Genomic DNA, 16,462 nt, shown 5'->3' with positions numbered 1-16,462 from the left:
TAAATAAATATATTGTCAAGTGTCAAATGTGTACTATATTTATATATGAATGTATATACACAAATGAATGGATAAGTATGTAATGTATTTCCAGTATTATTTATATTAGAGCACTAGCAGTAGTATAATTAATGTGACCAACTGTGTATATTCATTTAAGCTAACTAATTTGCTGCTTTACTTTTCATTTGAGCTAACAGTAGGATACGTACCTTCCTCGATTGGCAACCTTAGTTTTTTTTCAAGTTCTTGATCTTTCAAACAACAGCTTCCAAGGAGAAGTACCTGAAAAAAATTGAGACTCTTTATATGTGATAGATTAGCTGAGTTACCTTACAACTTTGCTGACTTGACAATGAGTTGAGGAGCATTCTAACCCATGCATTTTCACTGGACATATCCTTCTTTCCATATTTCTTCTCTTCCTTTGGCGGGCCAATACTCACAATTGTAGCAGAGTTCCATTCGGAGAAAAAACGACATTCAAGCGATGACCCCCAATGCAAAAGTCTTCCCCTCCAGAAATTGAAGTGTAGCCAAGTGACCAGTCATCTGTAATAATACAAAGACAAATGCCAGAAAAAATAAGCTCTGAAGAATATATATAAAGCATTATGTTCTGTTTTAATATGAGCTTCAAGAAATAAGAAAAAACTATATATCTGGACTGAGAAGAGAATGAAAAATGTGCCAGTTTATAACTTTCAGATCCAATGATTTGTACTGTTAATCATACTGAAAATCATTAGCCATCACTCTAATAAAATCATAAAAGATCCCAAAATCGGAGATAAGGGGCCACTGTATAAGGATTTAGGCCAGTGTTCCCACAATAAATAATATTACCACTTGTTGGCAAGAGATCATCAAGCCTCTGCCATGAAATTTCCTGCAAACCCATAATAAATAAGAACTTCCTCTCAACACTAGAACCAATGCTGTAAATTAGACTGGAAAATTCTTATGTAGAGATAATGAAGAAAAATAAAATTGATTAGGCATGTAATGCAGGGTATTCTATTAACTAGCATATAGAGCAACTCACTCTTTATTAAAGAGAAGAATTTCTCCTACACAGGTGGGATCCTTGCTCATACTAAATTACAGAATGTCACCCTACATAGGAATAAAAAATTTATCATGTAAACCAAACAAAAAGGTAAAAGAAAACAAGTTATGTCTACATTAAACTAGCATCATGACAAATTTTATGCATATATGGGACAAATAACTTAGAGAAATTTTTCTACCACATATATTAGTTTGAATTCTTAGACTTCTGCAGAAAAGAACAATGTAAACTCATGGTGTGAGACTTTATGCTAGAGAGAGGTGGGAGAGCATAATCATATCAATTTAAGCATGGGTTAATCCAAAACTCACCTAGCAAAGCATTTAAACTCTTGGCAATGGAAATATAGCTTGGAATAGTCACAAGTGGCAACTTTCATATGATTTTCATAACCAATTTGTTTCAATATACTATCTGCATATGAAAAGGAGAATGTCACCAAACCATTCACATAGCCATAAACTTAAGCCTTATGCCAACAATACCACTATATCGATTGATGGCCATGAAGAGATAATACTACAAAGATTAATGTCTCTCATGGAATATATACAACAGATAACCACAACAAATGACTACATTGATGCACCAGATAATGTAGAGCAACAAACACTAGGACTTTTTATTCCACAAACTATGCAGAGCAACATCCAACCTTTTTCACAGCAGAAACGTCATCATAGCAGCAGTAGGTGACAAAAATTAAATCAAAAATTCAGTTTAATTTTTGATCAAAAATTAATTTTTCAGTTTAATTAATGTATTTTTAAATTAAAAATTATACCTATAAATAATTAAACCACAAATGTAGAACATTTTAGTTATAAAATTAACAAACAACTTAAGAATATTAAATTTAATTTATCCAAAAATAAAGGAAAAAAAGACGTATATCCTAGCAAACATTTATTATAAGATTTAAAATAAGATAAAAACATTAATTATAAACAAACAATCTGGACAGAGTAATTTAAATTTAAATTTCAAAAAAAGATAAGTATCCCACAAAACAAGGTTAAAAAATAACAAAAATTTCAAAAATTAAAATTTGAATTTGGTTTTTAAATAAACACGTGTATGTATATATATACCATACATTAAATTTTATCGTCATTTTTTTTTCATTACTCTATTCACATTCACTGTTAACGATTTTTTTTTTCTCTCAAAAACCTTAATTTGCCTCAACAGCCTCAACAAATCTAAAGAGCAATTAAGTGCCATAGTTGTATAAATGTATGAGCTAAATGATATTTGATATATATCATGATTGACTTTATAATCTTGCATTGATTGGATTGTTAATTAAAAAATCCTTTCAGGTGTTTCAACTGGTTAGGTGTTTCAAAGAATTTCAAAAAGGATACAAGGAGTGGGTACATACAAACAGGTTTGAATAAATTTCTATCCTATTTTTTTAAAACAGAAACTCTTAATCACTAAAAGAATACAATCAAAACAATTGTATTGAAAAAAATTGTTTCAACTTTTCAAAAGAATATGTATTAGTTTAGAATATAGTGGAGCGTTTTCTTAGGCATAAAGTATTAGATAATTGTGTGTGTTGTCATAACTAAATTTGCCTCATTAAGTCAAAAGACTCATTACAAGCATAATATATCCACACAGAAGCAACAAAATCTAATCATATAAACAAAATAAGCAACTAAACAAAATAACCCAGCACAAATTTATCAACCCCAATATCATCACAATCACAGAAACAGAGAAACAGAGTCGAAAAAAATTTCCAAGATATAATCAATAATGCATAATTACCGAAGGGAGAGTGCAAAGGAGAACTCCTCCTCGTGTATGTTCTAGGTTTATTTGCCTCTGATGGGATTCCATCACTCCTAAACTCATTTCTCCATTTTCGATGATGACCACGGGATATCAATGCTTTTAAACCACTAAACCATACTTCAGCTTCATCTTTATCTTTGCAAATCTAGAAGAATGATAGCAAGAGAATACAGTAAAGTTTAAGATGAGTTATCTAAAAACTAAAACCATACAGTAGTAAAGCTATAGCCTTAAAATAATTAGAGAATGATAGCTATAGCCTAACCTAATTACTACTGACCTGATAACCCTTATAAAGCTTCTGAAGCTTCACCGCAGCACTAGCTAATTCGTCACGCGTCGTCGAATCGCCAGCAACGGTGACATCCTCCTGGTCGACTACAGGAGCCTCGCTGCCATTTGAAGTAACTTGCTGAAATAGAGCAGTTTTAGGTGTAGTGTTTGATAAATGAGAGGGAGATTTAGGCGGAGATGAGAGGGAAAGGCAGCGATTTTAGCAGAGGGAGATTTAGGATGTGTTTATGGTTTAGGCAAAAGAATAAGAGAGAGCTTTGTGACCACTCGAGCACTGCCTGTGCAGGCGAATGGAGCAAACGAGAAGGGAGCTTTGAGAGGGATTTTAGGTTTAGGTTAGGCGGCAGGGGAGGCTTAGCTTTTGGGAGTTTAGGGTTTGTGTGTTAAAGCTATAGCTAGCTTCTTTCTTATTTTATTTATTATTATTATTATTTTAAAATTAGAGATATACTCGACTAGCCTTAAAAAAAATAAGGTATTTTTCATCCATGTACAACTAAACTTTTTTTTTTTGCTTTTTGTTTTCAAAAGTATGATTTTAGAAATAAGAACAAAATAATTTTTAAAGTTTTAAACACATATCACATATCACATCACATTTAGTTAGTATTTTTTAAAAATAATATTGTCCAAAAGTGATTTTGTTTAAAAAAAACAAAAAAGTTATTTTTAAAATTCTTGTTTTTTATAACTTTATTTTTTAAAAACTGTTTCTAAAAAACAAGGTCAAACAAGCTTTATGTTTTTAAAAACAAAAAATAATTCTTAATCACGATGTCAAACATGCACTAGAAATATGATCATAATTATTATTTTTTTAAAAAAATAGGAATTATCAAAAATTAAATGCTTATGTTGATTTTTTTAAAAAAAACAAATATTTATGTAAATCTCATTCATGTTTGGTCTACTCTCTTTTTAATATTTTAAACTTTGATTTAAATGTATTAATTTTATAAACAAAAATTGTAGTGTTTATTAAATGGAAAAAAATTAATAAAATTAGATTTAATTGTGATTTTAATTTTTTGTTATTTAAAATTTCTTACTTCCAATGTTGATCCATAGATAGATATTTCCTCTTCTTCTACCATAATTTATAATTGGTATTGCTCTAGTATTCTCTACATTAATATGAAATATTTTTTCTTGTAGTATAATCCATCGTGTTTATCGAAAGATAAAATAAAAAATGATAGATAAGAACTGGATTTTCCAAAAGGATAGATTATCGGTGGAGTATTTCGATGGACTTAAGAATTTTCTTAAATTATCATCCTTTCACTTGAATGATGAAAATAAGATTCGATGTCCATGTGTTTCATGTATGAACTTATACTATTATGACTTGGAGACGATTGAGCGCCATATATTTGTAAGAGGATTTTATACAAAATATGTTTTATGGGAGTTCCACGGGGAAGATATCACAGAAATACACGAGGATGAAGAGAATGCAGAATCAATCGTTGAGGAAGACAACACATTATATGATAGTGATGATGAAGATGATGACGATATGATACCAGCATTAGAGGATTTAGCTAATCAATCTCATAGAAATAGTGATTTTGTGAACCTTGGAGATTCAAATGGCGACAACAATGCAAGGAATTCATTACCTAACTTATTTGCTGAAGCTGAAAAGGAGTTGTACCCCGGATGCACAGTATTCTCGAGCTTAACATTTATTGTTAATCTAATGCACATTAAAGTGATGTGTGATTGGAGTAAGAAATCATTTGATCTGTTGTTGGACTTACTTTGGAAAGCATTTCCCAAAGACAATAAGATTCTACGGTCATATTACGAGGCTAAGAAGATGTTGCGTGATCTTGGTTTAAGATATGAAACCATTCATGTATGTAAGGACAATTGTGCTTTATTTTGGAAAGAGAATGAAAATGCTGAAAGATGTCCTGTATGTGATCATGAACGATACAAATTTCAAGGAACTAAAGGCAAGAAGATCCCATACAAAAAGATGCAATATTTTCCCATAACTCCACGTCTACAACGACTTTTTATGTCTCGCCATACATCAACTGATATGAGGTGGCATAAGGAAGAACGTGTTGATATTGATGGTGAACTTAGACACCCAGCTGATGCAGAAGTCTGGAAGGATTTCGATCGACAATATCCTAATTTTGCAAAAGAAACTAGAAATGTTAGGTTGGGATTTGCAACAGATGGATTCAATCCATTCGGTGATTTATCAAACGCACATAGTATGTGGCCAGTGTTGCTAATTCCATATAACATGCCTCCATGGAAATGTATGAAACGAGAATTCGTAATGATGGCATTACTAATTCCAGGACCCAGTGCTCCAGGAAAAGACATAGATGTCTTTTTACGACCTCTAATTGATGAGCTCAAGGAATTATGGGAAAATGGGGTGCGTACTTTTAATATTGTTGACCAAGAATATTTTACAATGCGTGCTGCAGTATTATGGACGATTAATGATTTTCCAGCATATGGTACTGTGTCCTGTATAGCACTCAAGGGTATAAGGCTTGTCCTGTTTGTGAGGAAGACACATCTTCATTTCGAGTAAGAGGAAAAACATGTTTCATGGGTCATCGTCGATATTTGAGTCTAAACCACCAATGGCGCAATGATAAAGAGTACGATGGCACAATTGAAAGACGTTCGGCTCCAAGAATTTTAACAGGAGATGAAATCTTGGACAAAGTAAAAGGTTTATGGAAATGTAGGCCAGGGAAAAATGATAAGATCATTAAGGAAGATAAGCAACAAATGAAGGATGCATCTTATGAAAACAAAACAAACTGGAGGCGAAAAAGTATTTTGTGGGAGTTAGAATACTGACCTAAGTTAAAACTAAGACATAATTTGGATGTGATGCATATTGAAAAAAATATATGTGAGAGTGTGGTCGGTACAATATTTAGTATCGATGGGAAGTCTAAGGATACTGAAAAGGCAAGACTTGATTTACAAGACTTAAATATTCTAAGCCTACACATGAAAAAGAAAGGGAATAAATGGTTGAAACCGTAGCATGTTATACACTATCGGCAAAGGAACGACAAGAATTTTGTACGTTCATAAAATCTGTAAAATTTCCTGATGGATATGCAGGAAATATTTCTCGAAATGTTAACATGAAAGATGGAAAATTATTTGGGTTGAAAAGCCATGATTGTCATATCTTACTGCAAAGGTTGTTACCTATTGGTTTAAGGCCATATTTGAATAAAAAGGTGATGGATGCAATTGCTGAGTTACCATTGTTCTTTAGAAAACTATGTGCGAGGACATTAAATGTGAAAGACTTAGATGAATTGGAAGAGGGCATTGTACTTACCTTATGTAAATTGGAAAGTATTTTTCCTCCTGCTTTCTTTGATGTGATGATTCATCTTGCGGTGCATTTGCCATTAGAAGCTAAGTTGGGAGGTCCAGTACAAATGCGATGGATGTATTCAATCGAAAGGTATCATAAATTGTATTTTAGTTAAATTTGTATTATTCGATAATTGTTGAGTACAATATTTTAAAATTATACATTGAAAACATAATAAATTTCAGGGAATTAGGTCATTTAAAGAAATATGTAAAGAACAAAGCTCGATCTGAAGGTTGTATTGCTCAAGGATACATTATTACCGAGGCATTAAATTTTTGTTCCATGTATCTTCGTGGAATAGAGACACGATTTAATCGCCCTGATCGTAATTCTGAAAACCTTGGCGTCAGAAAAGAATCTACCTTGTCTATATTCAACATGCCTACAAGACCATTTGGCAAACAATCATCTTTCACACTAACTCAAGAGGAGCGAAACCAAGTTCAATGGTACATTTTGAATAATTGTCCTGAGTTAGACACATACTTAACGTAAGTTAATTTGTTTTTTCTTCCCAAATATTATAATATTTATGTTTTAGCATAAAATTAATATTTCATAGTACTTGTTATGAAAACAGAGAACATAGATTATTCTTACAATCTCAAGGATTTTCTGACATTGACCAAGTACAAAAAAATAAATTTTCAAGATGGTTTGAAAATAAAGTAAGTATAAAATATAAATTAAAATATCTTATAACATAAATTTGTGTTTGCATCATAAAATGACAATATGAAATTTGAAATATTCACAGATAAAAAAAATGAACGAAACAACTTCTGGTCAAGCAGTAGAAGATTTGTATGCAATTGCAGTGCAACCTGATTTGTTGGTTTGTTCATATGATGGTTGTATGGTTAATGGAGTTCGATATCATACAAAAAGTCGAGATGAAAAACGTACAACTCAAAATCATGGTGTTTTGGTTGAAGCAGAATATGAAGGAAAAATGTGTAATTTTTACGGCGTCATTGATGAAATTTGGGAAGTACACTAACTCTATTGGAATACAGTTGTATTGTTCAAATGTTCTTGGTACAATACCAATGGGAATAAAATGTATACTGAGTATCACTTTACTAGTATAAACATTAGCTCAAAATGGTTTGAAGATGAACCATTTGTTCTTGCTAATCAAGTATGTTCAGTCTTTTATTTAGATGATATTAAAAAAAAATAAAGATTGGAAAGTAGTGCAGAAAGTGAATCATCGCCACATTTGGGATATACCACCAAAGCCAGATCATGGTGAAGATGATGATGAAGATCCCACTATCATCGGTTCTGAAGCATATCAAGAAGAATTTTCGAATAATATTGATTTAAATTTTGATTCAACAATAAGTAATATCAATCTTATTCGGGATGATATCGAAGATATAGAATGTGATGATGGAGTATTTAGTGATATTCCAATAAATCACAATGATGATACAGAAGAAGAACCGTAACTTGATGATTCTGAAGATATAATATTGAGTGATAAAACTAATTAAGTATAAAGTGCGTCAATTTTTTGTTTTTTTAATTTTTCAATATAAAAATTTGTTACATGCAATACTAATTAATTTTGTATTTTTCAAATTTTTACAAGTCATGTCAAATAAGAAGTCACGTGATCTACCATTAAGCCGTACAAGGTCATTTGGGCCAAAGAAGACATATAATAATGATTCAACATCTACAAAATCTCCACCTCCTGTGCCTTGTTCTCCAAATGAAGATTCAACAACACCATCTGATGATGAAATTCAAGAATTGTTAGGTACAACCGTTCATACATGCATGACTTAATTAAGATAATATATACATAAATATAGTTATATCACAAATTATAATGTAATTATGGACAGAGTCAAAGAAGAACACCCGTGGCCCTACTCGTGGGGATGGAGTTAGACGTTCATCAAAAAATGATACAAGTAAGAAAATAATTTCTTATAGGAAAGGTGAACTTAGAGTGTATGGGCCAAATGCAACTATATTTGGAAACACTGTTGGTGTAAAAGTACGTCATCATGCTCCACTTCAGTATAGTGGTTGGGCCAAAATTCCTCCAGAAGATAAGAAAGCTGTATATGCTCGCATCATGGTATACATATTTATAATACAATTTTTATGTACATAAAGCTATAATTTTATAATTCATTTAATAATTATCTTTTTTTTAGGACATCTTTGACATAGATTTTAAAAAAGATCCATACCTCGAAACTATTTGCAATCACTATTGTCAAGAGAGATATAGGGGCTACCGTAACAAATGCCACAGTAAATACAAATCTCTTATCGAGGAAGGTAAAAATCCATTAGAAAATCGACCTAAAAAGTTGGTGCTAACAGACGAAGACTGGGAATGGATGTGTAAAAACTGTTTTTCTAATGAAGAATGGAAGGTATCGTAATATTTCTTCAATTTGTACACATTTAATACTTTTAAATTCTTAATACTGACATGAAATATGTTATGTAGAAAAAGTCACCGTGTTCTAAAAATAGAGCAAAAGTTTCTTTTATGCATTCCGGTGGAACAAAATCCTTTATTCAATACTTACATGAAGAGGTAGTATTTTTTTCGTATAATAGCATTAAAATATTATTATATTTTAATTTTATTTATTATTTAAATGTATTACAGAAATCAAAACAAAGCATAGGTGATGAAGTACAACAACAAACTATGAAGTGTGGAGAGATCGAAATGTTTCGAAAAACTCATTATACGATTGAGAATGGATGGATCAACGAAATAGCCAAGGAAAAATATGTATGTTAACTTTAAAAGTTAGTAATTTTATTTAATCGTTTTTGTAAAAGTAATAATTCATTATTTTATTGTTATTGTAGAATGAAATGGTTGAGTTGCGACGAGATAAACTTATTCAATTTGAAGATGGCTTGCTACTAGTAGTTGATGAGGCTGCTATATATAGGCAGGTGTTAGATGAAGGAAAATACGGTTGGTTACGAGGTTTAGGTCCTACACCTGGAAAAAAGATCTCAGTGGAATTATCATCCAAACATAAAGAGATTGAAGAAGAACGTTTTGACAAATTAGAGAAAATCATTGAAGATCTAAGGAAGGACCAAGATAATAATGTTGCAAGAATCGTTCAAGAGAATATGAAAATATTCTATGAATCACAACAAGGCAGATTATTAGAGGAACGATCATCAGAGTCACCAATCAGAATTCCATCAATGGTTTTATTAGAACATAAATTTACTCTCACATATTTTTTTTTTCATGTATTTAAAATAAATTATAACAATTTTTTTTTTTTGATTCAGGATAAACAAAATAGTTTTTTCACGCAACTGGAGCCAAGTAAAGAAAAAGATCAACCCTCATCTTCACAAAAACCCACTAAATCGTCCTCAAATTTAGAAGAAGTGCGAGATTCTCCAATTAAATTTGAGATTCCTAAGGACACTCCAAAGGGTGTAAAAGCTGCATTACTAGCTGTTCGATTTATAAAAGCTTCACACACTTTTTCCATGGTCATAGACCCAGAAATTTTGGATAATGATGAATATTTACATATTTCACCTATCGATGTAATTCATCTAGGCACTATGAAACGGATTGGAGCTGCTTGCATAGTATTTTACATTAGGTAAAAAATTTATCTTTAAATTACACTTAATGCACTAAATAATATTTTTTCCTTATTAATCTAATTGTAATATTTAGGATCTTACATGAAAAGTTGGTGAAGGCAAATCGAGCACAATATTTTCGTTTCTTTCATCCAATTTTAGCTTTGGATTCATGTCAAGCACAAAATGCAATGACAATGGAAGATCGCATGGAAGGAACAGAAGCGGGACAATTTTGGTTGCTTTCTGTTAATACTGGGTAAGAATTATTTAGTTAACTATTTATGTTATCAATATATTTGACTTACATATAATATCTTACTTTGGTGGTCAACAGAGACCATTGGATGCTAGCAATTATTGATGTATTGCGTGAAACATGTTATTGGCTTGACTCAATTGGATTACCCCCGCCTAATAAAATTAAATCTCTAATGGCAATGTAAGTTAAATAATATTATGGTTTAGTCTAATTTAATTTTTATTTTTTAAATTATTTTAATATTTCTTTTGTTTATTAGGACTTTTGATTACTACAATGCTTCCAGTAATAGGCAGCCAAAAAAGTCTGGCATTACATGGAAATCTATAAAAGTAAGTTGTAAAATAAAATTACATTAATATAACAATATAGTAATTATTCTATAAATTTTAAAATATTTATGTGTTTTTATTTCATAAATATGTGCAGTGTCCTCAACAAATATCGGATTTTGAGTGTGGATATTATGTAATGAGATACATGCGTGAATTTTGTATGAATTCTAGACCTATCAATTGGCTAACCACTCAAGTAAGTTATATATATATATATTTGGGGTATATACACTATGATAAAATATTTTTCTATTTTATTATAAATACTACTATATGAACTAATACTTACCTTACTCATTGCAGTGGAATGGGAAAAAAACTTATACAAAACAAGAAATTGATGAAATTCGTTTGGAATGGGCTGACCAATTTTTAGAAGAAATTACAGAAGATGGAGTGCTTTAATTGAGTGATCACAATAAAAGAAACATTGTTATTGTGTTATGCAAACCTTTCAGTTTATTAATTTGTTTTAAGGTAGTAAGTGTTTTTTTTTATCTATGTTGGTTTCTTTGAAATTTTTACTGAAGCTTATTAGAGGGTCCATCTAGTATCTTTGTTTCAACAAAATTATATATATCCTATATGACTTATGTAGTTGTTTATTACATTATTTTTCTTTCAATTTTTTGTGGCGTTTATAATTTTTTAAATTTAGTTTATCTTATTCATTTATTATAAATTTAATTATTTCTTTTTACCTTTCTTTAATATTACAACAAAATATAATTTATATACATATTATTTTTTAAGAAAATATAGATTAATTTTTTTAATTTGGAGCACAAGTACAGATTTAATTATGTTTTTATGTTTACTATTCTTACATATATATTATATTATATTCTACATTTATTAATTAGTAATACATAAAACACTTTAACTAGAAATATTTATTTGCTAGTGTAAAAATATGATATAATTTAGTAGCAATAAATTTATAATTGCAATAAATTCTAATATACACAAAATGCATCAACTTTATATTTTACGCCAATATAAAATTTTAGCTACAAAAAATACTAGTAGCTAAAAGTATTCATATGCCACCAAAATTTTTAGTAACAAGCATATTTAGTGTCATTTTGATTAAAACTCATTTTGCTACTAAAATTTAGTAGCAAATTTTTATTTAGTGCTCAAAATGTTAGCTACCAAAGATAATTGTAGCTAAAAATATAAATTTGCTACTAAAATATTTGGTAGGAAACTCATATAGTATTTTTTTATTAGAACTTGCTACAAAATCATTTTGCTACGAAAATTTAGTAACTAATATTAATTAACTGCTACCAACTACATTTGGTAGCTAAACTTTTGTTGCTAAAAAGTTGGTTTCTTGTAGTGCCATCCAATGAAGCCAAATCCTCCAAGCAGGATAACACGGTTTGAAAAAATCTTCAAAGATATTTTTCGTAAATATATTCGTATTTACAGCTCAATTAGATCCCTATTTTTATGGGATTGACACACGTTAATAGAAAGATTATAGGAAACTAGGTTAGTTTCCATTTTTATTCATAATTGTTCTGAGAAATTTAATTCATGTTTTTTCCCTATAAATAGTGTAATCATTTCATTATTTTGGCATCTAAAAATCATATGCTCTTGAAAGTTATTATGCTATAAACATAATTGTAAACTTTTCTTAAGGATTATTGAGAAACTCATTTGGTCGACTTCTTGTGATCTTGATAATTTTTTGAAGTAATACAAATAAAAGGGTAGTAGGCTATTACCATAATCTCATAAGGTCGAAGCTCTATAAATTTTATGTTTTTATCACTTAATTTCATTTAATAATTATTCATAATCTCATCGCTTTAAAGACTTAGCATCATTGGCTAAAAGCAAGGTCAGTAATTTGGAAAAAGAAAGATAGGAAAGAATCTATATATATATATATATATATATATAAATAAAGGAGAAGTATGAGGCGGTGACGTGGCGGTCTAAATCTCTTCAAAGCTATTTTTTTCTCCTTAATTCTCTCAATTTTTTTAATATTTTATTAAAGCATAACTTTATAAATTAATATTTTACTATTATAATTAAATTTCTGCTCTATATATTTTCTTAATTTTTAATTATTCTAATTAAAAAAAATATCGTATAGACTCAATTTTTTTTGAAAATGTCGTATACACTCAATTTAAACATATATATATATGTATATGGGTGCAGTCTTAATGGGTATTACCCATGAATGGGTAAAATTAGAAAATTTTGAGTTTTTATGCTTAATTTTTCTATCTAATTAAAAAAATCTCTCATATTTATATCATATGGGTTGCAATTGTTCCATCGGTAAAAAAATAAAAAATTAAAAGTTTTTTAGCAAGAAAAATAAGAAAAGAAAAAATTGAATTTGAGTTAAATATTTTTGTATGAACATATTTTTGATATAGTGTAAAAAGAGATATTTTTTGATATATTTTTTTTAATTAAGTAGTAAAATTAAGCATAGAAATTCAAATTTGTGATTTCATTATTTGTTATTTTTTTTTTTTTTTGAATAAAATTATTTGTTATTAGATCAAAATTCGATAGTTTGATATTTTTAAAATTAATATTTATAGTTAAATTTGTTTAGTAACCATTCATGGGTACCCATTAAGAAGTGTTCCATATATATATATGCTATACAATTAATAATAAACAATACTATATGAAAACTTCCCTCTCTTTACATCTTATACTATTTCCAACTATGACTCATGAGGTATATTAAACCAATAGTAATACATATCTTCTTTCACAAATTCACAATGTCACCAGAAATTTTATAAATGTATAATACTTATATTAAATGATTGAGATTTTGTTGGAGTTTGTTACCATTTTTTTTTATTATGTTTGGAAAGATTATTAATCTACATTTAATAGTATTAGCTGTTGACTTCAATAATTTTAATTATTTTTATGTTCATTAGATTTATTTTTTATTTTTTCTTATATGGACGATTTTTGGTTTAGTTAGTATAATTTAGGGATATGTGGAATATTAATTTTTTTTTAATTATTTTTAAAAATCTTTACCTGACTATCCTTAAAATAAAAAAAAGGGATTTTTTCTATTTTGGGTTAAAATTACCTTAAATAAACATTTATACTACCATAAGCAAAAATAAACATTTATAGTGTTTATTAATTTCAAATATACTATTTTCAAAGTTTCTTATTTACAAAAATACACTTGAAAACTCCCCCAGATACGCAAGGAGATGTGTGGCACACATGTGGCTATGTGGGCGAGTGAGACTCACACGCGAGTGAGGGACAAAGCATTCAGACTTGCCTGACGCTCACAAACTGTAGCGTCAGAACGCAGCAGTGGTTGCCACGTGGTGAATTCGGACAAAATGAATTTTAACGTATAAGACTTCTTCTCTCAGTGCAAAACAACTAAACAACAACACAAAAACAACTAGAAAACAACTTAACCATAGCATATAAATCAATTAAAGTTTATCATATTATGCAAAGAAAAATAAATTTATAAGACAAAAACTTCAAAAAATACAATACTGAAATAACTTAATAGCAACGAATAAACAACACGATAACAATTTTATTTTAATATAAAAATTAATTGAGCATCAACACTTACGCCAACTTAAAAAATAAAATAAAAACAACACACAAATAAAAAAAAATATATATATATACATTTATTTTTCTTAGTTGAACAACTAAATAACAACAAAAAAATAACTGCATAAACTCCACTACAATATGCAAATTACATAGGCATAAAAATAACTCTAAAAAAGTAAAAAATATCACTAATGTATAAAATAAAATAAACATGTGTATATATATTCATTTTTATTTGGTTAAATAACTAAATAACAACAAATAAATAACTGCATAACAACTTACTATAATATGCAAGTTAAATAGGCATGAAAACAACTTCATAAATTACATTAGATCTAAGAAAAAAAAATACACAAATAATCTATAAAATAAATTTAAAAACAACTACATAACACTTGTACACCAACTTAAAAATATATCTACACATTAAAAAAATAAATATATACTCATTTTTCTTTTTGTTGAACAACCTAATAGCAACGAATAAACAACACAATAACAATTCTATTTTAACATAAAAATCAATTGTACATCAACTAATAGTGTATAAAATATGAAAGAAACCAGCAAACAACAAAAAGTATGAACCATGAAAAACTAAAACATAAACTATTTTTCTCTTGATTGAACAATTATATATGAAAAAAATAAAATAACTAGATAAAAACTTCATATTAATACGTAAATTAATTAATTAACAACGCATTGCATTAACTCAAAAAAAAATTCAAAAATTACTGATAAATAATCTTTAAGAAAAAAGTAAAAGAAACTACAAGATACTAGTGCATTAACTTAAAAAAAATATATACCTATATAAAAGTAAACATATATTCATTTAATTTTTTTACGTAGCTAAACAACTAAATAACAACGAGCAAATAATTAGATAACAACCCTATTCTAATATGAAAAGTTATTAGACATCAACATGTGGTGTTAACTTGAAAAACACAAATAATCTTAGAAAAATAACACAACTGTTATAAAATAATATAAAATAATATAGTAGATGAGAAGAAAGAAGAAGAAGATGAAGAGAGAAAGAGAAAGTGAATGAGAATTTCTGAGTTGGTTTATTCCAATGGGGTGAGCCCCTATTTATACAAATACAAGAGTGAGATATTAAGAAACTAAGAAAAAGGGAAACTAAGAAGGAATATTGATTACAATTAATGGTAATAAATAAAAGATTTGGACATCCACATAATTATTAATATTTATAACACTCCCCCTTGGATGTCCATAATAACTGCCTTATTAAAAATCTTGCTGAAAACTTGATCAAAAGAAAAAGAGTATAGTGTAAACTAACTCCCCCTCATTTAAGCATTTGTGGAGATCTTCTAATCGACGAATTTCAATCTTGTCTGCCGTCTTCTCAAATGTTGATGTTGGTAATAACTTTGTGAATAAGTTTGTAAGATTGACACTTGATTGAATATGTTGAACACCAATATGCATTTTCTTGAAGCGTATAAAGAAGAATTTCGTGAAATGTGTTCTAACTCTATCTCCTTTAATGTACCTCATTTTAGTTGAGCGATGCAAGCAGTATTATCTATAGAGAATTGCTTGGGTTGATACTTCTTTATTGAGTGCAATCCATATGTTTCTCGAATATGCTATGTCAATGATCTCACTCACACACATTCTCTACTTGCTTCATAAAATGCAAGTATGTTAACATGATTTATAGTTGCCTCGTTAAAAATCTTGCCAGAAAAACCCAGTGGGACAAAATCTGAGCTAGGGAAAAGAGTACAATATATATTTCATATTCATAATTATTTGCAAGTTGCCTCGTTAAAAACTTTGCCAGGAAAACCCATTGGGACAAAACCTGAACTAAGGGAAAAAGAGTGCAACATGAATATGTCTCCCCCTCATGCACATATGATCCATAATTCTTTTGGTGATAATATATCTCATAAGATTATTGTTATCACTTTTAAAATATCACCATATATAATCTTTGATCATATATTTTCTATAACTCTTCTAGAGTATGTATGGACTTCTAAATTATAGATGAGGGGTTCGTGGAACATTAGTCTTTATCCAACTAATTGTATCATTCATGTGTGTACACAATTTTGTTCATACGAAAA

The 16,462-nt window shown here is 29.0% G+C and overlaps 1 protein-coding gene and 1 long non-coding RNA gene across 2 annotated transcripts; one reads left to right on the top strand and one right to left on the bottom strand.

Moving 5' to 3' along the window:
• Positions 1-426: 426 nt before the first annotated feature.
• Positions 427-2,092, bottom strand: LOC133037006 (uncharacterized). The gene is made up of 2 exons (XR_009687328.1): positions 1,384-2,092; positions 427-1,116 (listed from the first exon to the last, which is right to left on the bottom strand). It is a non-coding gene; the product is annotated as an uncharacterized LOC133037006 (long non-coding RNA).
• Positions 2,093-4,364: 2,272 nt separating this feature from the next.
• LOC133036906 (uncharacterized) lies at positions 4,365-5,735 on the top strand. Its single transcript, XM_061113677.1, has one exon. The coding sequence runs from the start codon at positions 4,365-4,367 to the stop codon at positions 5,733-5,735; it is 1,371 nt and encodes a 456-aa protein (XP_060969660.1).
• The last annotated feature ends 10,727 nt before the right edge of the window (positions 5,736-16,462 follow it).

The sequence above is a fragment of the Cannabis sativa genome, chromosome 4, assembly GCF_029168945.1.
Source record: "Cannabis sativa cultivar Pink pepper isolate KNU-18-1 chromosome 4, ASM2916894v1, whole genome shotgun sequence".
Lineage (NCBI taxonomy): Eukaryota > Viridiplantae > Streptophyta > Magnoliopsida > Rosales > Cannabaceae > Cannabis > Cannabis sativa.
This window is presented reverse-complemented; position numbering and strand designations above follow the sequence as displayed.

Bases quoted from the DNA above. Each gene is read 5' to 3' on its own strand.
- LOC133036906 (XM_061113677.1), top strand. From the start codon at position 4,365: ATGATAGATAAGAACTGGATTTTCCAAAAGGATAGATTATCGGTGGAG.